Source organism: Scatophagus argus, chromosome 20, assembly GCF_020382885.2.
Source record: "Scatophagus argus isolate fScaArg1 chromosome 20, fScaArg1.pri, whole genome shotgun sequence".
Lineage (NCBI taxonomy): Eukaryota > Metazoa > Chordata > Actinopteri > Scatophagidae > Scatophagus > Scatophagus argus.
In genome coordinates this window covers 1,796,224-1,818,521 of record NC_058512.1, presented here as the reverse complement: position 1 = coordinate 1,818,521, position 22,298 = coordinate 1,796,224, and the positions used below count along the sequence as shown (strand labels likewise).

General features: G+C 46.6%; 4 protein-coding genes across 7 annotated transcripts; 2 read left to right on the top strand and 2 right to left on the bottom strand.

Annotated features, from left to right (window-relative positions):
• Nucleotides 1–612: 612 nt before the first annotated feature.
• LOC124051264 (huntingtin-interacting protein 1-related protein-like) lies at nucleotides 613–10,556 on the bottom strand. Its single transcript, XM_046374464.1, has 33 exons — nucleotides 10,329–10,556; nucleotides 9,911–9,974; nucleotides 9,126–9,268; nucleotides 8,982–9,038; nucleotides 8,565–8,645; nucleotides 8,397–8,473; nucleotides 8,259–8,320; nucleotides 7,850–7,990; nucleotides 7,706–7,763; nucleotides 7,550–7,625; nucleotides 6,653–6,790; nucleotides 6,447–6,569; nucleotides 6,163–6,346; nucleotides 5,992–6,080; nucleotides 5,787–5,903; nucleotides 5,572–5,673; nucleotides 5,138–5,332; nucleotides 4,814–4,924; nucleotides 4,538–4,732; nucleotides 4,268–4,415; nucleotides 3,941–4,027; nucleotides 3,749–3,856; nucleotides 3,521–3,657; nucleotides 3,311–3,421; nucleotides 3,140–3,198; nucleotides 3,031–3,061; nucleotides 2,887–2,949; nucleotides 2,510–2,610; nucleotides 2,306–2,411; nucleotides 2,057–2,180; nucleotides 1,802–1,863; nucleotides 1,029–1,706; nucleotides 613–920 (listed from the first exon to the last, which is right to left on the bottom strand). Exons 1-33 carry the CDS (start codon nucleotides 10,407–10,409, stop codon nucleotides 885–887), a joined length of 3,945 nt encoding a protein of 1,314 aa, XP_046230420.1. The 5' UTR covers nucleotides 10,410–10,556; the 3' UTR covers nucleotides 613–884.
• A 145-nt stretch (nucleotides 10,557–10,701) lies between these two features.
• Nucleotides 10,702–16,557, bottom strand: ccdc62 (coiled-coil domain containing 62). Of its 2 annotated transcripts, none has more exons than XM_046374500.1 (13): nucleotides 16,093–16,557; nucleotides 15,954–15,994; nucleotides 15,499–15,642; nucleotides 15,113–15,305; nucleotides 14,737–14,903; nucleotides 14,484–14,585; nucleotides 14,185–14,356; nucleotides 13,702–13,803; nucleotides 13,051–13,139; nucleotides 12,310–12,410; nucleotides 11,766–11,919; nucleotides 11,330–11,530; nucleotides 10,702–11,200 (listed from the first exon to the last, which is right to left on the bottom strand). In XM_046374500.1, exons 1-13 carry the CDS (start codon nucleotides 16,157–16,159, stop codon nucleotides 11,150–11,152), a joined length of 1,584 nt encoding a protein of 527 aa, XP_046230456.1. In that variant the 5' UTR covers nucleotides 16,160–16,557; the 3' UTR covers nucleotides 10,702–11,149. The 2 variants fall into 2 exon arrangements, with proteins under 2 accessions (XP_046230456.1, XP_046230457.1); XM_046374501.1 differs by having other exon boundaries at nucleotides 10,702–11,197; nucleotides 16,093–16,555.
• Nucleotides 16,558–17,161: 604 nt separating this feature from the next.
• denr (density-regulated protein) lies at nucleotides 17,162–20,259 on the top strand. 3 transcript variants are annotated; one of them, XM_046374530.1, is made up of 8 exons: nucleotides 17,162–17,349; nucleotides 18,059–18,159; nucleotides 18,274–18,293; nucleotides 18,394–18,478; nucleotides 18,882–18,962; nucleotides 19,316–19,432; nucleotides 19,530–19,669; nucleotides 19,946–20,259. In XM_046374530.1, the coding sequence occupies exons 2-8, from the start codon at nucleotides 18,069–18,071 to the stop codon at nucleotides 19,988–19,990; spliced, it is 579 nt and encodes a 192-aa protein (XP_046230486.1). In that variant the 5' UTR covers nucleotides 17,162–17,349; nucleotides 18,059–18,068; the 3' UTR covers nucleotides 19,991–20,259. The 3 variants fall into 3 exon arrangements, with proteins under 3 accessions (XP_046230486.1, XP_046230485.1, XP_046230484.1); XM_046374529.1 differs by having other exon boundaries at nucleotides 18,879–18,962; XM_046374528.1 differs by having other exon boundaries at nucleotides 18,873–18,962.
• Nucleotides 20,260–20,405: 146 nt separating this feature from the next.
• Nucleotides 20,406–22,279, top strand: LOC124051289 (hydroxycarboxylic acid receptor 2-like). The gene has a single exon (XM_046374516.1). It carries the CDS (start codon nucleotides 20,648–20,650, stop codon nucleotides 21,632–21,634), a length of 987 nt encoding a protein of 328 aa, XP_046230472.1. The 5' UTR covers nucleotides 20,406–20,647; the 3' UTR covers nucleotides 21,635–22,279.
• The last annotated feature ends 19 nt before the right edge of the window (nucleotides 22,280–22,298 follow it).

The window sequence follows — 22,298 nt, the reverse complement described above, 5'->3', positions numbered from 1 at the left end:
TGGCAGATTCACATTGTTAACACATTATCATACATTCTAATTATATTATTGATTACTCCTATTAACGTAATAATATTCTGTCAGTCTCATGAGTTTAAATTAAGTTTCAGCGAATGTTAAGAAATAATATATATGGATAAGATACAGGACTGATCCCCAAACAGGGAAACTCAACAGTAATGTCACACGGGTTTCACGGGATTGGAGAAAACAAAAATCTGCTCTCTGAAGATTAGTATACCGCAGTTGTAACACGGTTTTATTTTGAAGGTAAAGATGTCTAATTCCGGCATGTTTCAGTCCTTTGCTTTTCTGCTTTGACGCAGGTCCACTTCGGTCCCCACGGGAGTCTACAGTGGGCTACTTCCATGGTGGTGAGACTGCAGTTTGTTTTGCGCATGACAAAAATAACAGACAGATGAGGTCGCTGTGAGAACATTTGACAGCGTGAAGAGACGTTCACTGGTCAGGACGGACAAATAGTCCTGCTTATTGTCACAAGAAAACGTGCCGTGCGTCCACATTTGAAGCCAATGACGGACTTTGAGTGGGACACGAAAGGAAGAAATAACTAACGTAAATCAGAAGAATCACAGAAACATACCCGCTGTCTCCTGCCTCGCATGATTTTATGATCTTTAATCAACCAACTCAGCGTACAACAGCAAGTAGTAACATAATAAAAGCTTCAGGATTATTACAAAAATAAACTGGAAAACATTATGTCGATGTTTAATTTGCACATTTATCTGAAATACAACAGTTTTATGTATGACGTGCTGCGTTTGCAACGTTCTTCCACAGCCAGATTCAAATCAGTGTTTTTAACACATTACAAGAGGTTTACATTTCCAGCATATGTCAGATTGTTCTTCAGTAAGACTTCAGGATTCTCCTGTTCCAGTTTCACCTCGTTTGAACTGGAAAAAAGACAGATTTTTAAGGGTTATTTACACCATCTACTCAAATGATCCTTCTGTTGATCACACCTGACGAATATCCAGCTGTGGCCAATAAGGTTTGCTTACCGCGTTCTTCAGCAGGTTGCCAGATTTGATGAAGATGTTGGATTTCTTTGACGCCGGCTTCGTTGACGGCTCTGTGGCGTTCTGCGGGGTCGCCTGGGACGGAGACGGAGAATGAGGACGGGAGAGGCTGGATGTGTGTGACGAGGGCTGTGACAGAGAGTAGGACTGGGGTTTTAAGTAGCTTTGGCTTGGGTTTGGTGTGTAAGGCTGAGCCGGGACGTAAGGCTGGGAGGAGGTGTAGGTCTGAGGAACGTAGGGCTGAGGAGGCGTGTAGGGCTGAGGAGGCGTGTAAGGCTGAGGAGGCGTGTAGGGCTGAGGAGGCGTGTAAGACTGAGGAGGCGTGTAAGACTGAGGAGGCGTGTAGGCTTGGGCCTGTGAGTAGGTGTGTGATGGTGTGTAAGACTGAGGCAGCGAGTAGGGCTGTGTTTGAGCCGGTGCCAGGGGACTGGCCTTTGCAAAGCTCTGGGTGCTGAGGTACGGCTGTGTCTGGGAGAAAGACTGAGGCACGGGAGTGGAGTCGAGCAGAGTTGGCGGTGGCGGCGGCGGGAAGCTGTCGGCTCCGTCCGCGGCGTCGTCGCCAGCGGCCTCAGAGTCGCCGAGATCGTAGTGCCTCTTCCTCAGCTCCCCCAGACGGACTCGCTCCTGCTCCAACTCGTTCTCCAGCTGCAGAACCCTCACCTGAGAGATCCACAGAGAAGAACATCGTCAAGTACCTGTTGTCGACGGAGAAGGCGCTAAACGAGAGGATAAACGTTTGGACTTTAAAGTCTCACCTGAGCCTCCATTTCCTCCTTTTTCAGCTTGATCAGAGACATGCCGGAGAAGTCCATTATGCCTGAAAACACACCACAGGGTTAAAGCTGACGGAACAAATGTGAGCCGGTCCACACGGAAATACACCCACACCCAGGAGGAAATCCTGCACACATTCATGGTCCCCACAGGATGAATCATAGGAACTTTAACAAACCCTTAATGCGTCATCTGGCGCCACCATCAGGCCAAAATTTTAAAATGTGAACCCTCACCTTGGTCGGAGATCTGCTGCTGCCCGTGTTTGGTGGAGGTGACGACCACGGCGGCCATGTCGTTCACATGGCGCGAGGCGTGCTGCAGCGTGTGCAGCTTCTTGTTGCTGCGGTCGGCCTTCACCTGAAATTATTACAGAATTTAAGAATATTTAGCGACACCCACGACGAATCATTCAGTCGTGGAGGAAAACACCACGAGGTTTATTTGAAGCCATCTGACGGCTTCACAGAGACGTGAGTCTGTACCTTCGAGGCAGCGACCAGCTGTGCGGTGCTCGCAGCGATCTCGTGCGAGGAGGCGATGAGCTCCTCGTATCTGCCGTTTTCACCCACAACCCGGTCAGCTGACTCTCTGACAGCGAAGAGGAGGACACGCAGCTTCGTCAAACACTTTGCTATTCAGGTTCAACACGTGTGTGTGTGTGTGTGTGTGTGTGTGCTGACGCTTACAGCAGCTGAGTGGCGCCCCAGCCCACAGCTTTGGAGGCAGAGATGAGTCCTTCGGTCCACCGAGAGTTTTTGGCATAAAATTCTGTGATGGATGCTGCCCCCTACAGGTAGAACAGATACAAGCGGCTCACTACAGACAATGAGTGTTAGCTACTGTTTGCAAAGCTTCTCTCATCTGGACAGTAAGAGGACACCGTCTCGTGGTCTGTAAAAGTGAGGAGGACATGTCCCCTTCGCCGCCCCCAGCAGAAGCTTATGGGTTTTATTTTTATGACTTCCTCTTTCTCGGTTAATCCTTGAGTTTAATTCTAAGAAGTTTGATAAATGCGAGACTGTGAGAAGATCTTAAACGGCAACACGTTGTCCCGCCGACTCACCCGTCCTCCTTCCACGATGTCCTTTTGTAGGTCAGTGGCAGCTGTCACCAGCATGTGAACGGCCTGCAGGGAAAAGAAACGCTGGGTGAAAACGAACGCCGAGCTCACAGAAATGAGTTTAGAGAAAGCAGACAGGCGTCTCACCTTCATGAGGTCTGAGCAGGATCCCAGGATACTGAGAGGAAAGAGAAGATAAAACAGATGAAGAAAGCGAAGGAGAGAAGCTTTCGAGATGCCACAGGGTTCGTCTTACCTCTGGTTGACCTCCAGCTTAACGCCACTCGTGTCTCTCTTGGCCTGAGTCATTATCTCCTGAGGAGCAAAACGAGCAGGTGTTGAGCATCACCAGGTGAAGGTGTGATCCAGGTTTATCTGTCACGATGTGTGTGTGTGTGTGTGTGTGTGTGTGTGTGTGTGTCCTTACGTCCATTCGCAGGACAGCCTCTTCAATGGCGGTCGATGTTGCAATCATCTCTTTGTCCACCATGTCTCCCAGCTCCTCTTTCAGCACATCTTGCCCTTTTGGACGTAAATCCTAAACACGAATCCCACACATGAATGCTGATTGTCCTCTTGTAACACTGACAACAAAAGCCAGATGTTTGTTACCCTGATGAAGGTCAAACGGTCTCACCTGTCCCAAAGCGAGGATGCGTTGGACGGTGTAGCGCACTGCAGACGGATCTGCTCTCGCTAAAGTGGCCTGAAGCTTCAGGTCCTTCAGGAACAGCAGGCAGCTGTTAGCGCAGTCCCGACAGCTGTCAGTTAACCCTGCACGAGACAAAGAGACGGGAGGAGGGAGGACCGTTTACTGTTCGTCCATAATGCGTTCAGTCGCGGCGAGAAGGTGTGCGTCTCTTACAGTCAGCCTGGTCGGTGGGAGCGGAGTGTGACGTCGCCGCTCCGTTGACGATGGTGTCGGCGGCGAGATGGGAGAACTGAGTGACGGCTCGCAACAAACCGCTGGCATCTGGGAAAGGACAGAGCGGCGTCAGATACGCCGAGGTAACGTCCTGCGGCATCTCCGAACCTGAACACACACACACATACTCACCGTTCCTGTTGCCCAGGTAGACCATGTGACTCTGCTGCATTTTATCCACAGAAGCCAACGTGATTTCAGCTCGATTCACCAAATAATCTGAAAAACGGACGGAGGGCTGGTGAACAGGTGCAGCACTTTAACCCTAACCTGCAGGGTTCAGCAGAACAATCCATATTTAATCATCTGATCTGAGGGGACATTAAAGGTTTGAACCTTAAGGCTCTCATGAATTCAAACTCCAATTTATCTAGATTCTCTCATACTCAAAAGTAAATAGTGGATGGACTATAGTCTGACCGCTAATGGAGTGTATGGCAGGTGAGGATGAGGTTTTACCAGGTGAGCTGATGCAGCACACGTGTATGGGGTCGTCCAGTTTGGCCACAGCATCCAGTATGATTCCCTCCGCCTCCACCACAGCACACTGCAGCAGGCTGAACTGCTCCTCCTGCAGCTTGTGGGCCAGCTCGCCTTCATGGCAGGCCTGGTTTGACACATACACACACACACACACACACACACACACACACACACACACTGATCAGCAGCTAACCCCCGTGAAGCTCACAGCAGCTATGGCGTGCAGTCGTGAACCCGGCGCAGCACCTGTTGCTGTAGCTGAGCGTGTAGGCTTCCCAGCTCCATGCTGCTCCTGTGCCTCTCCTGCTCCAGGGAGCTCTGGTGGAGCTGAGCCTGCTGCCTGAGGGAGTTCAGCTCGGCCTCCTGGTCCCTCACCGAGCGCAGCAGCGCCTCCTTCTCCACCTGCAGCCCTGCTAGTGCGCTGCTCAGCTGGTTGCCACTCTGTGGATCAAAACAGGAATCAGTGACCTCAGGAGGAGGACTTGTCAGCGACGTCAGAGGGGTTAGTGCAAACATTCCCACCATCTCTCTGCTCTGCAGGACGCCGTTGGCACGCGCCAGCTCGGCTCGCGTCGAGTCCAGCTCCCGTTTCAGCCTGTCGATCTCCAACTTCTGCTCCGCGTTGATGGCGAGCTGCAAAAAGGCAAGACGAGTTTATGTGTGAGTACTTTTCACTTCATCACCTTCCAGTGTTAGAAGACGTATTCGCATCCTTTATTTAAAGGGACAGTTCGGCCCAAAATCAGACAGTTTTTGAATTAGTATTAGTAAGTATTTTGCAATTATTTTAAATTTAAATATCATGTATTATTAAGGTGTGGCTGTGCCTCCATCCTCAGCCGGTACCTGCTGCTGCAGCTGAGCCCTCAGAGCCTCCAGCTCTCGGGTCAGTCTGTCTCTGTCCAGGTCCAGCGAGCTCTGCTGCTGTTGAGCCTGTTGTCTCAGAGAGGAAATCTCAGCGTCTTTCTCTTTGGCGGAGCGCAGCAGCACATCACGCTCGGCCTGCAGAGTTGCCAGGCTGCTGCTCACCTGAGATCCCTCCTGAAGACACACAAACACGTCTGAATGAGCTGATATGAAGAACTGATCTGTTCTGTTTGTGGTATCACAGCGCTGGAAAGGAGTACATTTACTGTCTCTCAAGACATGTTCAAGGTACTGGAGTATTTCTCTGTCACTGAACGCCGATGTCTTCACGTACTGTTGTTCATACTGAAACTCTTTGAACGACGTGAGTCGAATCAGTAAAGCGATTCGTGATTTCAACCTCTGGGTCTCACCTTCTCTTTGTTGTCCAGAGAACTGCGAAGGAGAGCCAGCTCTGCTCTTTGCTCCAGCAGCTCTTGGTTCAGGCGCTGAACCTCCTCCTGTCGCTGATTCACCTGTTGAGCGGAGGAGACACCCAGTCAGAGGTCACGGCACTCAAACGGCCTGGACAGATGAGGGCCAGGAGCTGCTATCAGCTCTACTCTGGTTGTGGTTGTGGACGTCTCACCATGTTTCTTTTCTCCTGTTGTAAACTTTCCAACTCGTTTTCCAGTTTCTGTCTGGATCTCAGCAAATCGTCTTGCTCTTGTTTTGTGCTCGACAGCAGCCTCACCGTGTCGGCGTTCTGCACAGACGCAGAGACAACCAATAACATTTCAGAATAACTGAAAACACCTCGAGAAACATTTCATCACGGACGGCGGGCAGTTTACCTTCTTCATTAAGTCAGCGTGACTGGTGATCAGCTCAGCGTGTCTCTCTTTGAGCTGAGTGAAGCGAACCTCCGCCGCCTGAGCTCGAGCTGCGTGCAGACAACATGAAGACTTCAGATTCAGCTCCAGTCGTATGGCTGTCCTCACCTGGACGTGGATCTGCATACTCACTGTCTGCCTCCTTGAGTCCGATCTGAGCTCCGGCGCTGGCGACATTGGCGCACCGCAGAGCCTCCACTTCCATCCGCAGGTGTTCGTTTTCCACCATGGCTATCTGCTTGTGGGTGCGCTGGTCCTCGACTTCGGCCTCCAGGCGGTTCACCTGAGCCTTCAGTTCAGTCACGCACCTCTGGGCCTGAGGTGAGGAGGAACACGGAGGGAAATGTGCAGTAAGCAACAGGAGAGACATGTGCGACACGCCACGCGGGATCTCGGCACCAGGACGTCCAGCTCACCTCGGTCTTGATCAGCTGGAGTTCTGGTTTCAGCACCTCGAGTTCCCTCTTCAGACTGTCGTTCTCCGATTCCCTCTGCTCATGTGAGGCATCAGGTGCTCCCATTTGGTTGAGCAGATAGTACTGTCGTGAAGAAAAAGTTGGCCGTGATGTGAGGAAAACCGGTGGAAAACATTATTTATCTCAGGACTTGGATGTCAGCCCACCTGTGGCATCTGTGGGGCCTCCCTGAACTCTGGCTGCGGCTCGGCTTCCTCCTCGTCGTGATGCTCCTCTTTGGGCAGCACCACCACCGGCTTCTTATATTCACCCAAGGCGGCGGCTCGGAGGAAGTTGGGGGGAGCCTGTTTGGTTTTAAAAAGTAAAATACGTGTGCACGATGGAAAACCACATGACACAAATTTTTGTGCACGACTGGTCAGAAGTTTGGACTCACCTGCCGCGTTTATGTTATTCTTTTTAGATACCAAATGCATTTTTTGCATTTACACTAGAGACAACCCTACGCCTACCTTTTATTTTTATTCTGAAGTTTTATCAGATCTGCCAAAGCAACACGCCTGTTCATTCCAGCTTGCTGTGGACATTACTGTGCACCTGTGAGTAAACCTCGATGTAGGTCATTTCACATCCAGATATCGCTGCATTTCCTGTAAATTCAGTGAATAAATAATTTACACAGAGTCCTGAGTCTCTGGTTCAGGGGTGCCCCGTTCTGAGCCACGGTCACGTCATGCAAACTTCCTGTCTGCATTGGTGCAGTGTGAATGAATAGCAAAGAGCTCAAAAAACAAAAGATACTGTTGTGCAGTTTAGCACACAGAGAAAACAGACAACGCAGCATAATGTGAAACCACAGGTGTTCTTCTTCTTCACAGTGCAGATTTCTTATATTCTTATTGAGCTGTTGCACAGAGGCGTCTTTGTTCTCCTGCACAAAACAAACCCTTCACACAAACTAACATGTGGTTGTAGAAAGGACTTTCAACAGCCTAAGAGCATCAGAGATCTGACTGCACTGAGTTAAGCTCTTGTGGCGGCTGAGTCCAAACTTTTGACCTTTGGTGCACGTGTGGAGACGTTCATGGAAACATGTCGCTTACGTCCGGGAGGTCTGGGATCTGGATGACACTTTTGAAGAACTCCATTTCTCTGGCTCTGTCGAAGAACTGTGTGAGGCTGCAGAAGAACAACTGTCACCGACACGACCCACGAGGGACACCAAAGTGTGCTTCTGTCCGACGGTGCTGATAACCTACCTCGTGAACAGATCACGGAAGCGCTCCCGATGTCCCAGAAGAACGTCCGGAGAGATGCCTGCAGAGCAAACCAAGGCGATGGACTTAACGCCTGATTTAACGCACTCAGGTTCGACTGAGCAAAACAAACTCTGTGTCACTCACGGCTGTGAAGCTTGAACATCAAGAGGACAGAGAAGTGGTAGAGGAAGCTGCAGTCCAGTATGAGGGGGATCAGGGGGGTCAGTCTGCACTGTCCAGCCGGAGTCGTGGATTTGGCCCCGTTGGCGTCCAGCTGACGCAGAGCTTTGGAAAGCACAAATTAAAGGATGAGCCTTCGGGTATTTTATAATTTTATAACCATCCTACTGCCACCATGCTGCCACAAGCGCTCACAGTCCACCAAATGTGGATTAATCCGCCGCTGAAAATAGTCCCCAACAAATCCACCAAAACCTACAGTGTCCAGCTGTCAGAGGAAATGACTGAGCCTGTTTTAAAAAACTGGGACTAGATATTTATTTAGAGATTTAAAGAGAGCTACAGTCACGATCAGGAAGCCAGAAAGTCTCACCTGTCTCAGACATCTTCAGTCCAGCATCCAGGTAGTCCAGCAGCTCCTGTGTCATATCTAACCTACAATACACAAAACCCACATTTGACCTAATGGGAAAACACAACGCGAGCAAACTGCGGTGAAGGGAAAACTTACACTTTGGTCGTGTCACTTCCTGCTTCCTTCTCCAAAGTCTCATCGCTGGCCTCCAGGTTGCCTGGGATCACCTTGTGCTGTGGAGCAGAGCCGGTCTCATCATCCTGAGTCCGTCACATAAAACCACGTGAACCACAGAACAAATCGAGACAGATGTTCATCTGTTACCTTGGAGTGAAATTCCATTTTCAGGAACAGGAATTTGGCGTACAGGGCAACCAGGTGGCCATAACGATCATGCAGGTTTCCCTGGGAGAGAAAACATTTAAAGTATTAAACATTTAAAAGCTGTCATCTGTTGACGTGCTGGTTTGTGTGCACGACACAAAACAGCAAAGCTGACTTTACAAAACTGTTAGGATCCTTTCATTTTAAATTTAAATCTCCAGCTGCTGGCTGCGAGGAATTTCTGAACACACAAAGTGGGTTAATAAACAAAGTGGCTAAAATTTGAGATACGAAGACAGAAAAGTTTCACTGATTGGACGTTTTGAAGACGTCCCTGCTGACAGGACTGCGTGCAGGACTTTAACTCGCTGCGGGGTACTTTTACTTCAGTATGAGATGCGTCTCCCGTCCACTCACCCAGAGGACGCCCATGTCCTTGACGTTGCGGCAGTGACGGTGAGAATCTCTGACAGACTGCGGGTCAGACAGAAACAACAGCAGTTAGACATCAACAGCAGCAGCACGAAGCAGAGCAAACGAAGGCTGAGGGGACCAACTGACGTTCCGGTGTCCGTCCCGCAGCACTTTGTGCAGCAGGTAGCAGAACTTCCAGCTGATCATGGAGTTGCTGGACAGAGGCAGGTTGAGGGCGTAGGACCAGAAGGTGGCAGCTCCAGTCTCCTTATGCGTCCCCATGATGATGTCTTCACTGCGGTCAAGGAAAAATGCTTGTGGTGGAGACACGTCAGGAGATAATTCAGTTTAAGTTTGTACAGACACTTAATCCTTCCACTTTCCCTCTAAAGCCACCACTCAGAGGCCGACATCTGTGCTCTCAGAGAGGAACATCAGGACAACTTTAAAACGCATTACAGTGAGCTTTGCTCATTAGGTTCCCAGTATGTGAATCCTAATGATTTTGTTAATCCTGACTGTTTTCCCACTTGGTGGTTTGGCACCAAACGTGCAGACGTCAGCAGGTCCCAGAGGACGTAACCTGCTCACTTTAGTGAACCCTGAAGGCCACGAGGTTCACGTTTAGGATCCTCAGACCTTGATCTCCTTCCTCCAGGAGACTCAGCCCCTACTCTGGTCCCTCTCTGTCCCCCTGTCTTTGTCTCCATTGTTCAGAGAGACCACTACAGAATGAGAAACAAGTTCATTTCCCCTCAGGATCAAACTTTTGTCAGTCGCTTCAACTTTTCATCTGACGCCATCATCAGGGCAAACTTTCAGTGCGTCCAACACTTTGGTTTGTGACTAAATGCCTCCCAGAGCTGCTCAGTGTGGCTTGTTTGAACCAATTCAGTCCACTTGTTGTGAAATACATTTCTAAAAAAGGATACTGCGCACATATTTCTCTTTGGGCGGCACCTCGGCGGAGGTGACGGTTTTGCTGATGCTGTGGAGCTGAAAGAAATGAGACGAGAGACATGAGGATCAGCGTCCCCGAGAGACACCATGAGGCTGCTGGAAGGAAACAGACACGACCGGCAGAGAGACGGAGATGGATTCACGGCAGCCGGGGGGGACAAGACTTTCTCTGAGCAGCAGAATAAAAGCTTACAGTATTTTCACTGAAACATTAAACTTTCTTTGCTGGTTGTTCGTCTTCTAATACTAAAATAAATCTCCTTAAATGTTCCATTCAACCAGACTTCATTTAGCAGAGTTTCGCTATAAAACCGTGCGTGGAACCTGAATAAACAAAACATCGTCTTCCAGGTACAAAAAATTTAATTGTGCCGTAAAATAAAAGCTCACCTGCTGTTTACCGAACTGCTCTTTCTCCGCAGCCAAAGCCTTTTCCGTCTTATTGTCGCTTTTGGTCTTCGATTTGCTCATGTCGCTGATGTTCTCTGAAACCTCAGTCGGTCAGTCAGTCAGCGAGTCCTCGGCGCTCCGGGTCCAGGTTTCAGCTCCTCACCTGCGCTCGCGCCTCTCTTGACCAACAAACGGTGCGTCACCACCGCGCTTCTACAGATCAACACATCGCGGCCTTCACGACGTAAACGAAGCAGTTTCTCGTGTGCGTAAAAGCTCTCCAAGCGCGTAAAAACGGATAAAAACAAAAACCAAATCAGTGACGCGTCTATTAAAATTACCAATCAAACAGCACCGACACGGACTTTGCATATAACGTTTTTTCTTTTTTTAATCAAAAGTAGAAAAACGAAGTCCAAGGGACAAATTAAAAGTCAAAAGTATTAACAGCCATCGACATTTCCTCTGAGTCACCTGGCAGATCTGCAGGCAGAGAAACTGGAAAGACAAAACGAGGACACACCAGTCAACAGCCCTGTAAGACTGGTTTCACATCTCACCCACTGCACACGAGAAAGCCTTCAAACACCTCCACCTGGGCTTTAAACACACACACACACACACACACACACACTGTGTCGACGTCTGGTGCAGACACACACGGTATAAAAAGTTTCTTATTTACATCACTTCATTGTTTTCCTGAGAGGCAGATGAGTTCAACCTTTAATCTTCTGTGTGTTGAAACACTGACTGTAACAACTTTGGTAAAGAGTCCAAAAAAAGACGAAGAAGAAGAAAAATGTGCTCCTGAGTCAGCGTCACGCCGTCCACACGTCTGGCTGGTGTCGAGGGCAGGTTTCACCGGCCTGCTGGGGAAAAACAAAAACCAAGTCAACACACCCAGACTGAACCCAGGAACACTTCGATCTCTCAGCCCTGATACAACCACACCTCAGCAGCACAAATGGAGAGAGAGAAGAAAAGAGGCGTCATGAAACCTGGTGTGTCGGGGTAGCTGGGTGGTGTCGGTGGTGCAGGTGAGAGTGAAGGGGGTCAGCGGCCCCACAGCTCACGGCGGAGCCTCTGCTGAGTTCAGGGCTGTGGGGTGTCGAGCCGCTGAGCTCTGAACCGGCATCGACGACCCGCCTGGACTCCTCTAACAGCTGCTGCAGACAACAGCTGGACAGAGGGTCACCACCCTGGTGGGCAGAAAGGAGTAGTTCGACAGGAAATGAAACCACAGCGTGTCGTCTTTTAACTTTGGCAAAAGTTAAACAGCCAGAAGAGTTTTAGAGTTCTGGATGTGCTGGCAGGCAGATTCTGTTGTCTTTGCCCAGAGCCGGGCTAACAGCTTCCATCTGCCCCTGTCTGCCTTTATGCTAAGCTAAGCTAACTATAAACCATAAGAAGATTGATTCATCGTTTCTGTCTTACATCCACCAGGCGAGCTGAGAGGACCCGCGGATCAGGGCTCACTGGGCCCTGCAGGTTGGCTGCTGGTAGAACATGGTGTGAGAGTCTCGAGTTCTTCACCCTGAGCGATGAAGGTGACCGTTTGTCCAGACAGCCACACCTTGTCTTGTCCTGACTGAGACACAGACGAGGACAACAGATCATTCATATTTTCCTCTCCGAAATCCTACAAGATCAACACTGTTGTTCTGAAATCCACCGAATATACGAACCAACAGTTTGGACTGCATCACGAGTCGATATGACGTGTTCATCAGGTATAAAACTCACTGCATTCACCGTCTTAGCTTAGCGTGTTAGCATGTTAGTATCTGCTGATAATTAGTTCTGCAGAAGTCTGTAGCAAACCCAAAGCACTCGACAAACCAAAATTTCATTTAATCGCCTGGAGGTCAATCTGTCACCACAGCAGCTTTGACAGCCAGCAGATATGAACAACACAGAAGAAGAAAGCCTGCAGTTCGCCTTCCATCAGCAGCGTGCGTTTTCCCTGCGTGCTGTTCACCTGCTGGGTAACCCCTGACTGCTCTTCTCTCTGAGGCTTTCATGAGCACTTTCCAGGTTCAGCTGCAAAAGCTGCAGGTCATTCCGCTGGTTCTCACACACCTGTAAAACACACACACACACAAACAAACAGCATGGCGTGATGACGGACACTTAAAGGCCACAGCAGAGGAGCGTCTCACAGATTCCTGAGTGAAAGGGAACATGTGGGCAAAGGGATCTGAACTAAAATCCTTCGGGCTGACTGAGGACCTCAACCTGCAACTCCCTGACTCACGTTGTTCAGTCAGGAGAAGAATGAGGGGAACATTAATGAAAGTAAAACATGTTCTTTGAAAATGTGAATACATTCAACGGGATACGCTTGAAGCTGAATGAGAATAAAAGAGAACCAGAGCCTGGAAAAATGTAGCTTTTTAATGCCGCTACGTCTGTGAAACTTCTAAGTGTGATTTAATCAAAAAAATGTGATTATACACAATCTCTTGTCACTAATGAGCAGTTTACACAACTAGTGGACATGACAGTGGCCCAGAGTCACAGGGAAAAGCTGCAGGAACACTCAGGTATGCAGTCAGACCAGAAAGACGCCTCTGACGTCGACAGCCGCCTGAGCGGGAGGAATGAGGAAATCATCTGCTGTCACTGCAGCATATTTCCTTAACTGCTGCTTGAAGTTTTTGTTATGACTTTTATTTTCTTAATGGTCCTCCATGAGTGGTGACACAGCAGATTAGCGTACCTGTCGCAGGCAGCGCAGCTCCGACGTGGTGCGTTCCTGTTTGGAGCGAGCCAGTTCGAGCAGCTCGTCTTTCCAGCTGTCGCCCTCTCCTGGAGAAAAACATCACAAACATTTCATTTTCAGGCCGAGAGGTGTCTGCAAGCTGCTTCAGCCCGGATGGCTGCAGAGATAAGGCGGGTTATTAAGGCAGCTTACACTCGGACAAACGTGGTCATTACCTTCACTGAATCTAATGCTGTCTCGAGACACGTCCACCACGGCACAGCTGAAATGATTCGGCCGTCCGAGAATCAACAGTTCAGCTCAACATTTGACTCGTTTCCTCGAATGTGAGGAGAACTTTTTCATTCGTTTGTTTTTGGAGTCGAATGGAGAAGCTCATCTGTTCTAAAAGATGTAAGAGGCCAGCAGTTGTTCTGAAGCCCTGTTTTGTACTGGTCTTTTTACTTGCTTCCAGCAAAATCTTCAGGAGAGATGAATCATTGAGTCTTTACTTCGACAATAAAAGGAAGGGATGACTGTCGCTGCTTCCTTCCAGAAGAAACATGAGGACGGTCAGCCACGATCTCACCACACGGCCATGAGGACAGTTATAATTACTATTTATTCACAGACTCAATAATGGTTGAGTGGATCTGTAGCTGACTGTACCTGACAAAGCCAGATCTCTGTGCAGCAGCTGCAGCTCCTGTTTGAGGCGGATGATCTCCTCCCTCTGAGTGCTGCTCTGCGTTAGCTGCTGCTTCAGCTCCTCTGAAACCACACACACAACAAGACGTGGAAGCACATCAGACCCTTCAGTCAGTCGACAGAAAGCAAACAGCCTTCTGTTTTCATCATTTATCAAGCAAACATTCAAAGTTTCCAGCTTCTTAACTGCGCAGGTTTGCTGCTTTTCTCTCTCATACATAACAATAAACTGAATGTTGTCGGGTTTTGGGCTTTTAGTCTGAGAAAACAACACATGGAAACTATAAGGGGGTTTTATTTCCTGCCATCAGGCAAAATGATTAAGAGAAAATATTTTAAATCAAACTAATCAATAATGAAAATGACTGTTAGCTGCAGCTCTGAAGGCAGGTAAATCTGTAAACAAAAGTGAAAAAAAAAGAGCACAGGTTGGAGGTCGTGTACCTTTAAGACCTGAGATCTCGTGCTTGGCCTCTCTGTAACGCCGTTTGTTTTCCTCCAAGTCTCTCAGGAGTTTACTTTCCCGCGAGCGACTCTCCGTTAGCGACGTCTCCAAGTCTCGTAGGCGCCCTGTGAGGTCGACTATCTGACCAGAGGCCTCCGTCACATCTTTGTCCTGATGGGGAAAAAAAATCACATGAACCAAATGGTAGAAAATAAGAAAAAAATACACAGACACAACTTAACTTAATATTTATCGGCATTTATAGAAGGAACAAACACATAACAGTCTGCTGGCGTACCTTAAGCTTGAGCATGGAGCTCAGCTCTTCCTCCCTGACCTGCAGAGAGCCGACCTGAGTGGACAGAGCCATGACTGTGGAGCTCAGACTCTGGTTCTTCTCCTAAGAGACACCACAGTTAGGACACTTCAGTCCCGCTTTATAAGAATGAGTACCTTGTGTGTAATAATTCATATCTTCCTCCAACAGTTCTTCCTGTCTACAGATCTCATGAAAAGAGGGAAATACAGAATCTAAATGTGTGCTAAAGCACCTCAAAGTCTTCACATTTTTGGCTGATGTGCTGCTGTTTCTGTTCAAGCTCAGAGAGCTGCTGCTGGGCTGCGCTGAGCTCCTTCTGTACCTCCACCTCCCTGGTTTCCACCACCCACACACGTTTAGTCAGGACTCGGATCACCTCGTTACGCTTCTGTAGCTCGTCTGCACAAACGACAGAAAAATCAAATCTCGGATTACAGAGTCAGTGTGTGGCTGATGAATGGACACAAAATTACAGGCAACTTCTTAATACTAACCAATTTGCTCCTCTTTGTCAAATACAATCATAAATGTTTGATTTTTGGACAGGTGGTGGATAAAACAAGGGAATCAAATCACTGAAGACATCCTTGTGGTTTCCGTGTCCTCACCATCCAAACGGGCACACCTCCGCTCCAAGGTGAGCACCCTCTGGCGGTCTCGTTCCCAGGCGTGAAGCTGCTTATGATGGGATGCGGCCATGGTGTTCAGCTCCCTGTCCCGGTCCTTCAGCTCAGCCATTAGCAGCTGGAGCTCCTTCCTCTGCCTCTGGATGGTGGAGCCGCTCAGGTCATTCACAGAAAACTATTGTGAAACACAGAGAGAGACACACAATACACCACAACAGCTGATTTATAGTATTAGCTTGTAGCCCGCACATGAAGATAAATTAACTCAGTGTTTGGGAAACAATGCACAAGTTAAATTAGAACCAGTTAAGTTGAGTTTGGGGGCTGATGCCTGCTTGGCCCAGTCAGTAATCTAAACTTGGCCTCACCTCTGTGTCCTGCTGGTTGGGGGTACAGAGTGTGTCTACTGGGATGGGAGGCGACCTACTGGTCCACTGTTTGGCTCTGTTGTCCATCCTGAAGCTGCTTAGGACAGAGGGCGGGCTAGCATCCAGTGAAGCACCACCACTTTTCTGAAAAGTGGCACACATCAGAATCAGAATCAGAATCAGAATTCTTTATTTGTCACATGTGGATGTGCATCCACAGTGAAATGAAAAAAACAACACTCCTTTTAACAACTGTGCAAAAATACAAGAGAATAGAATAAAATAAAAAATAAAGATAGAGATCTAACCTCAGTGGCAGAGGGAATGTAAATATACATAAATATACATATCGTATACATAGTATACAAGTATGCATGTGTGTGTATGGGGGGGTGAGTTAACACATCAGACTGGTTTTGGCATTACCAAGTGGATTTAACTGAAATATCACTGACCGTTTTAATTGGAGTGCTGTGCCAGAGCTCAGCTGAAGTATCTGAAACAAGGTCAAAATGAATATTGGATGGTTGAAATTTTCTGATACAGTTCACACGTGAATAAATTCTGGTACACAGAGACTATGTAGGAGTTTACCATTTGACCGGGGGAAACAGGCTGAAGCTCGTCCATTTGAGGGGGGCAGTCTTTTCCCTTCGTCCATCTCATGATAACAGTTAACCCAACCACTACTGTCACACCCAACTCCAAATGCTTTGTGTTTTCTCTCCACCAGTGTTATGTTACCTCCTGAGCTACCGTACTGAACTTGTTGTGGGCCGTCATCTTTTAGGGGGGCATGCTAGTCGGCTAGCTTAAGTTAGTTAGTTAGGCTAACGTTGGCTTACCATCTCTAAAAGAAACTCTAAAAGTCGATAAAACTAGCTAAATCATTTGAGCGCCAGTGTAATTTAATAACACGCTCCAAAACTAATTTAAATATCGACAGCTCAGTAAAAAATTTCTCTGGAAAACTTAAAATTCTGGCTGTAGTTAGCTTCCAGGAGAGTTAAACTTTTGAATGTAAATGGCTGTAATGGGAAGACAAGGATCTGACAATGACGTCATGGCAAGTGACTTCCCGAAGTTCTTTTCTAAAATTTTTCACTGAATTCACAAAGTGAAACATATATATATATTTATATATATAAATCAAGGTACGACTGTAGGTTTTATTCATACATACTCATAAACACCAGAATTAATTTCTTACTTCCGCATCTCTTAACTTAACCCTGAAACACTCAGCCTAGGAAGGATATGAGTTGCGCTCGAGTCAGCAGAATTTCACAGTGAGATTTTCAACATAAAAGTCGGATTAATAAAGAGCACATTATTAAAAGAACAATAATTTAATTATGCGTTTTATGTGTATAAATTTAATAAAAGAGAGGTCAATAGATTCACGGATAAGCCTAAACAACAACAACACAAGCAAATATTTTTATTGTTTTTTCATTGGCTCACTCTTGAACAGAATCATTTAAGCTTTATAGCCAAATTAAATTCAGTATTTTTTTATTCGAACAAATTCCACTCTATTTTTATCGTTTCTATCATGAATTAGTCCAAATTATTAAGACATCTGTGGTGAAACTGTCAAAAATATTACTTTAAATAGTACATGTATACGGTCATTAGCGTGTTCGTCCTCCGCACCAGGTGGCGCTGTTGCATATCAGCACTGCGCATCAACCACTTACAACAACTAAAACAAGAAGCGCTACTAGGCGTGCTCAAAGTACGCCGACTATACCTTATTCAATAAGAATGGTTTTCCAAAAGTCAATCTAACGTTAATAATGCGAGCTTCTGAACTGGACAGACAAAAGTTTTAAGAGTTTATTTTGCGGGGTACGTAACTCGACACTTTTCCTATCTTTATTCAGTTATTCAGTAGTACAGCCAATTCAGTTAGCGATGCGTTAGCTGGCTGAATTAGCCTGCAAAGCTAAAGCCCACCAAACTGAGGTGCGGCGGTGACAGCTGCGTGAGTTAACCTTTACCGGATGAATAAAATCACTGATGCTAAATTCGGGGCTATTTTTCAGCAAGGTGAAGCTGATATTTAAATCATTGACATCATCTGTGGTGTAGCTAAACGGTCTGTTTGATAGCATACCCGCTGTCAAACAGCCGCATGTGTTAGCCAGCTAAAGCTAAGGTTAGTTCTCCTGACTTCTTCGATGTTTTAAACCCAGCGATGAATTTCTCTGCTTTTGTGCATTAAAATGGCCCCCGCGGGACCGACCCTGTGAGCTGTTTCAGTTCACACAAGCCTGTCTTGATGCGAGTTAGCTGCTGTTCATGTGATGTGGTGTGTAGAGTGTAAGCTGGGCAGGCTAGCATGATGAAATACTGGCAGGAGGCTTGTTCACTCATGCCCACAATAGAATCTGCTGTTAGCAAATCTTTATCCCTGGTCTTTATGTTTGGATGTGGAATGGAAGCTCCAGGCTTTTAGCACGACTTTATATTCTACAGTATCGTTTACTCAAACTTAAATGCCTTGTGCATTAGGTTTTTTGTTTTTTTATATCCACGTATTTGTCTTTTTCTTTAGATAATTTGTGATGGCTACTACTGAGCTGGACTCTGGCTCGTCAGAGCAAGGGACACTGGACCCAGATTCAAAGTACCCACTGAAAGTTCTGTACTGTGGAGGTACAGTATGTAATGTTTTATATGTTTGGCATCTTTACTGGGAATGAGATGATGATGTACATGGGTGTCTTTTCGAAAATGTGACGATGTGAAATATTTTCTCTCTCTCTGCAGTGTGCTCTCTGCCCACAGAGGTAAGTCTGATCACCAAATAAGTGCTCTTGTGTGATCCACTTCACTCACAAATATGCCATTTCAGAAGGTATAACTTAATGTGCTGTGTTGTATCTGCAGTACTGTGAGTACATGCCCGAGCCAGCCAAATGTAGGCAGTGGCTCGAGAAGAACTTTCCGGATGTTTTTGCCAGGATGACTGTTGGTGAGTGCCTTTAAATTTCAGCCAACAACATTTCTATTCAGCTTCCCTGACATCTACATGCTATACATCACATTTGTAACTCAAGACTAGAACTGAGCAGTTTAATAAATTTGTATTTTTGCACCAGAATAAATAATGAGGAATTTCTGAATGTTGTAATTTCTGGAATAAATCAGGAAAATGTGTATTATTAGAAATGTGAACACAGATTAGTGAATGTGTGCTTACCTTGGCAGTGTCTTAGAGTTGTAAAGCTACTTATAGTGCAAGGTTCACCACAGTGTGTCCAGAGTGAGAAATGGCTTTAATGAAGTCTGCAGGTAATTATGCCAGACTTCAAGTGAAAAGGTATGGATTGGTTTTGACATTCTCCCACTTTCCTTCTGTCCTATTGGCCCAGCAGCCAATGCACCCAAGCAGGAACCCGGCACTGGAGACGCTCCTCCTGCAGCCGAGGACGAGGAGAAGAAGAAACAGAAGAGAGGTATCCGTGTCAGTCATGAGGGGGGCATATTTTTAGTTTTATTAGTTTTGTTTAAGTTACAGCTACTTTGTCAGAAATAAAATGTTGTCAAAGGTTTAGAACTGGTCTGTTCTAAGAAGAAGTTCAGACCAGAAAAGACTCTTTTGTCTTATTTTGTACTCATATTTTGGATGAACAGTCATTTTCAGCTGTAACCTCTGGGTTTCCTGTGGCTGCTTCACAATAAAAGCCTCCCTGTGTTTCAGCTGAAAGCTTTTGAAACGCCCTCTGGTTCTTTTATGGTTATAGTGACATCAGAAGTTATGTGGATCATCACAGAGTTGATAGACTTTGTTTTGTTTTATTTTTCTAAGGTGGAAGAGGTCAGATCAGACAGAAAAAGAAGACTGTTCCTCAAAAAGTCACGATAGCAAAAATCCCAAGAGCCAAGAAAAAATATGTGACACGGGTGTGTGGCCTGGCAACGTTTGGTAAGAGTTTGTTTTGTTATTTCACTGTTGTCAGCACTGTAATTCTCCCTCTCTCACATCTTTGTTCTCAACATAATTTCTGTGTGGACTCTTGCAGACATTGAACTTAAAGAGGCTCAGCGATTCTTTGCCCAGAAATTCTCTTGTGGTGCCTCAGTTACAGCAGAGGATGAAATAATCATTCAGGGAGATTTTACAGATGACATAATCGACGTCATTCAAGAGAAGTGGCCTGAGGTGAGCGGCTCGAATTTGTATCTTCAGCTGGTCCGTCTTGCCCACAGTTATTTCTCTTTCTTAGTTTATTCAGTCGGGGTTTCAGAGGGGGAAGTTCTGTCAGGCTTTCATTCACACTCTGTGTCGTCAGTGGATAAATTCAGTGTTGGTTTCAGTCTTTCCCTGGAGTTTGTTCACTGTAGAACAGAGTTGTCGTTTAAAAGTCAAACCTGTTTAATGTTAAAAGTCATGCTCAGTTAATTTGTTATTTAGTTGAGTCTCTGTGTCTGCCTGTAGGTGGATGATGACAGCATCGATGATCTGGGCGAAGTCAAGAAGTGAAGACCAAATATGCACTTTTACTGAAACGGATGTGACCTGTAACAGCGACAACCTGGCCAAATGTACTCATTAAGTCATTTTATACCTATTTTATTTACTGTTCATAAAAGCTGCGGACTTAGCCACTCACTTGGCATATGTTTTTTTTTTGTTTTTGTTTTAGTTAATAGCTGCTTTCTCTCGTTTGCCAAAGGTGTGGTATGACTCCCAAGATATTCTTCACTCAAGCAAACTGTAGGCTAATAAATTTCACTCTCCCCTCGCCTGTACTCTTAACATCCTTCTTTCTTCGGTGTGTCGAACATTAGAAACGTTATGTTGTAATCACCTGCTTTTTAAATGGCCTCAGGTTACTTGTTTTTCTTGCATCCCCATGAGTCAACCTGTTCCCCTGCATAATAGTTTTATAATGAGGCCACACTCCCCACACAGATAACATTTACTTTTGTTTCCATGTTCCTCTGGGTCAATATCGCTTCCCCAAAGATAACACCCACGGTGCACAGATGTTCGCTCTGCTCATGATATAGCGTGTTTGTTTGAGAATCATTTGCATGACCGCAAATATGACTACCAGATAGGTTACCTGGCACAGCATATCTGTTGAAACTACGCAGAGCAGCGGGTTGGTGTGAGGCTTCGCCGAATGTTTGAACAATGAATCAGTCAGACGAGTGCTGCGCCTTCGAGGCCCCCATCCTGGACCAGGTCTTGCCTCCCATACTCATCTTGGAGTTCATGTTTGGGCTGATGGGGAACTTCATCGCCTTGTGGATGTTCATCTTTCACATGGACACCTGGAAGCCCAACGCCGTGTACCTGACTCACCTGGCTGTCGCAGACTCCATCGTACTGTTCTGCCTGCCTTTCAGGGCAGACTACTACCGGCGTGGAAAAGACTGGCTCCACGGTGACGCTCTGTGTCGCATCCTGCTCTTCCTGTTGGCAGCCAACCGTGCGGCGGGGATCTTCTTCCTCACAGCCGTGGCTGTTGACCGTTACCTGAAGATCGTCCACCCGCTGAACAGGATCAACCGAATGGGTCTGGGCTACGCTCTCTGGGTCTCCCTCGGCCTCTGGGGTCTGATCTTTCTTGCTACTGGCTATCTTCTTGCTAATGAGCACTTCTTCCGCAGCAGCAACCGTACCCAGTGTGAGAGTTTCAACATCTGCATGGGTTTCAGTCCCCTCTCCACCTGGCACAACACTTTCTATGTCATCCAGTTTTTCCTCCCCACTGCGATCGTGGCTTTCTGCACCATCAGAATAACGTGGCAGCTGAAAAACAGGACCGTGGACAAGAAGGGGAAAATCAAACGGGCTGTTCAGTTTGTCATGGCTGTGGCTTTAATCTTCATTACCTGCTTCTTTCCCAGCACTATTTCACGCATTGCTGTGTGGATCCTAAAGGTATGGTATAACGAATGCAAATACTTTGAAGAGGCCAATCTGGCGTTCTACACATCTGTGTGTTTCACCTACTTTAACAGCGTCCTAAACCCTGTTGTGTATTACTTCTCGAGTCCTGCCTTCAGCGGCACCTTCAATAAGCTCTTGAATAAACTGCTGAGGAGGAACAAGGACACAGATCAGGCGGATTCACCCGAGAATGAGATTTCCACCGTTGATGGCAGAAGGTTATAAAGCAGGTGCTGCCATGTTTCCTGCTGACGTACCAGGCACACACTGTATTTGAGCAGGTTACATATTAGATATGGATAAAACTCCTAATTATCCATGTTTATTATAAAACGCAGAGAGGAGCTTATGCTGTGATTGTGAACAACAATTATCCACCTAGAATAACAAGTAGCGTTTGTGAGTAGCTGCAGTGTTTAATTATTAGCCCTTAACATTATATTCTCAACTTGCATGACGAATGGGTGAGATGTGCACTGCATATGCTCGTAAAGGTAATATTATATATAAATACACTCTCAGTGATGTAGATATTATAATACTTTGAATTGGCAGTCAGTCACTGAACAGCAAACGCTGATTATCTCCATAAACAAATATTTACAGCCAAAGGGTAATTCCTGTGGCTTCTGTGCTATCAGCAAATTAAAAAATCATCTTTTTCAGAGCGGCTAAAGTTTTCTGCCACACCTGAATCAGGGAGTGCAGTGAGCATGCAGTGCATATGATAAAATAAAACTATAAAAGCGATGTATTTTTTATTATTGTTATTTGCTGTCTCCTTTCATTGTGTGTGTATTTCTCGTTCACCCTAGTCTTTGTATCCTGTCACATTTTGTTGTCAGTAAATACATTAAACTTGACATGGTACTTTAGTGTCCTTTTCCTC

What these genes read in the sequence shown, in the direction of transcription:
- denr (XM_046374528.1), top strand. Translation starts at nt 18,069, where the DNA reads ATGGCTACTACTGAGCTGGACTCTGGCTCGTCAGAGCAAGGGACACTG. An exon ending in TGTGCTCTCTGCCCACAGAG is followed by an intron (nt 18,294 to 18,393) that starts GTAAGTCTGATC and finishes TTGTATCTGCAG; the next exon opens with TACTGTGAGTACATGCCCGA. An exon ending in GTGTGGCCTGGCAACGTTTG is followed by an intron (nt 19,433 to 19,529) that starts GTAAGAGTTTGT and finishes GGACTCTTGCAG; the next exon opens with ACATTGAACTTAAAGAGGCT.
- ccdc62 (XM_046374500.1), bottom strand. Translation starts at nt 16,159, where the DNA reads ATGGACGAAGGGAAAAGACTGCCCCCCTCAAATGGACGAGCTTCAGCC. An exon ending in GAGGTGTGCCCGTTTGGATG is followed by an intron (nt 14,904 to 15,112) that starts GTGAGGACACGG and finishes TCGTTTGTGCAG; the next exon opens with ACGAGCTACAGAAGCGTAAC. An exon ending in CGAGATCTCAGGTCTTAAAG is followed by an intron (nt 13,804 to 14,184) that starts GTACACGACCTC and finishes GTGTGGTTTCAG; the next exon opens with AGGAGCTGAAGCAGCAGCTA.
- LOC124051289 (XM_046374516.1), top strand. Translation starts at nt 20,648, where the DNA reads ATGAATCAGTCAGACGAGTGCTGCGCCTTCGAGGCCCCCATCCTGGAC.
- LOC124051264 (XM_046374464.1), bottom strand. Translation starts at nt 10,409, where the DNA reads ATGAGCAAATCGAAGACCAAAAGCGACAATAAGACGGAAAAGGCTTTG. An exon ending in TCCTGCAGAGCAGAGAGATG is followed by an intron (nt 4,733 to 4,813) that starts GTGGGAATGTTT and finishes TTTGATCCACAG; the next exon opens with AGTGGCAACCAGCTGAGCAG. An exon ending in AGGAGGAAATGGAGGCTCAG is followed by an intron (nt 1,707 to 1,801) that starts GTGAGACTTTAA and finishes TGGATCTCTCAG; the next exon opens with GTGAGGGTTCTGCAGCTGGA.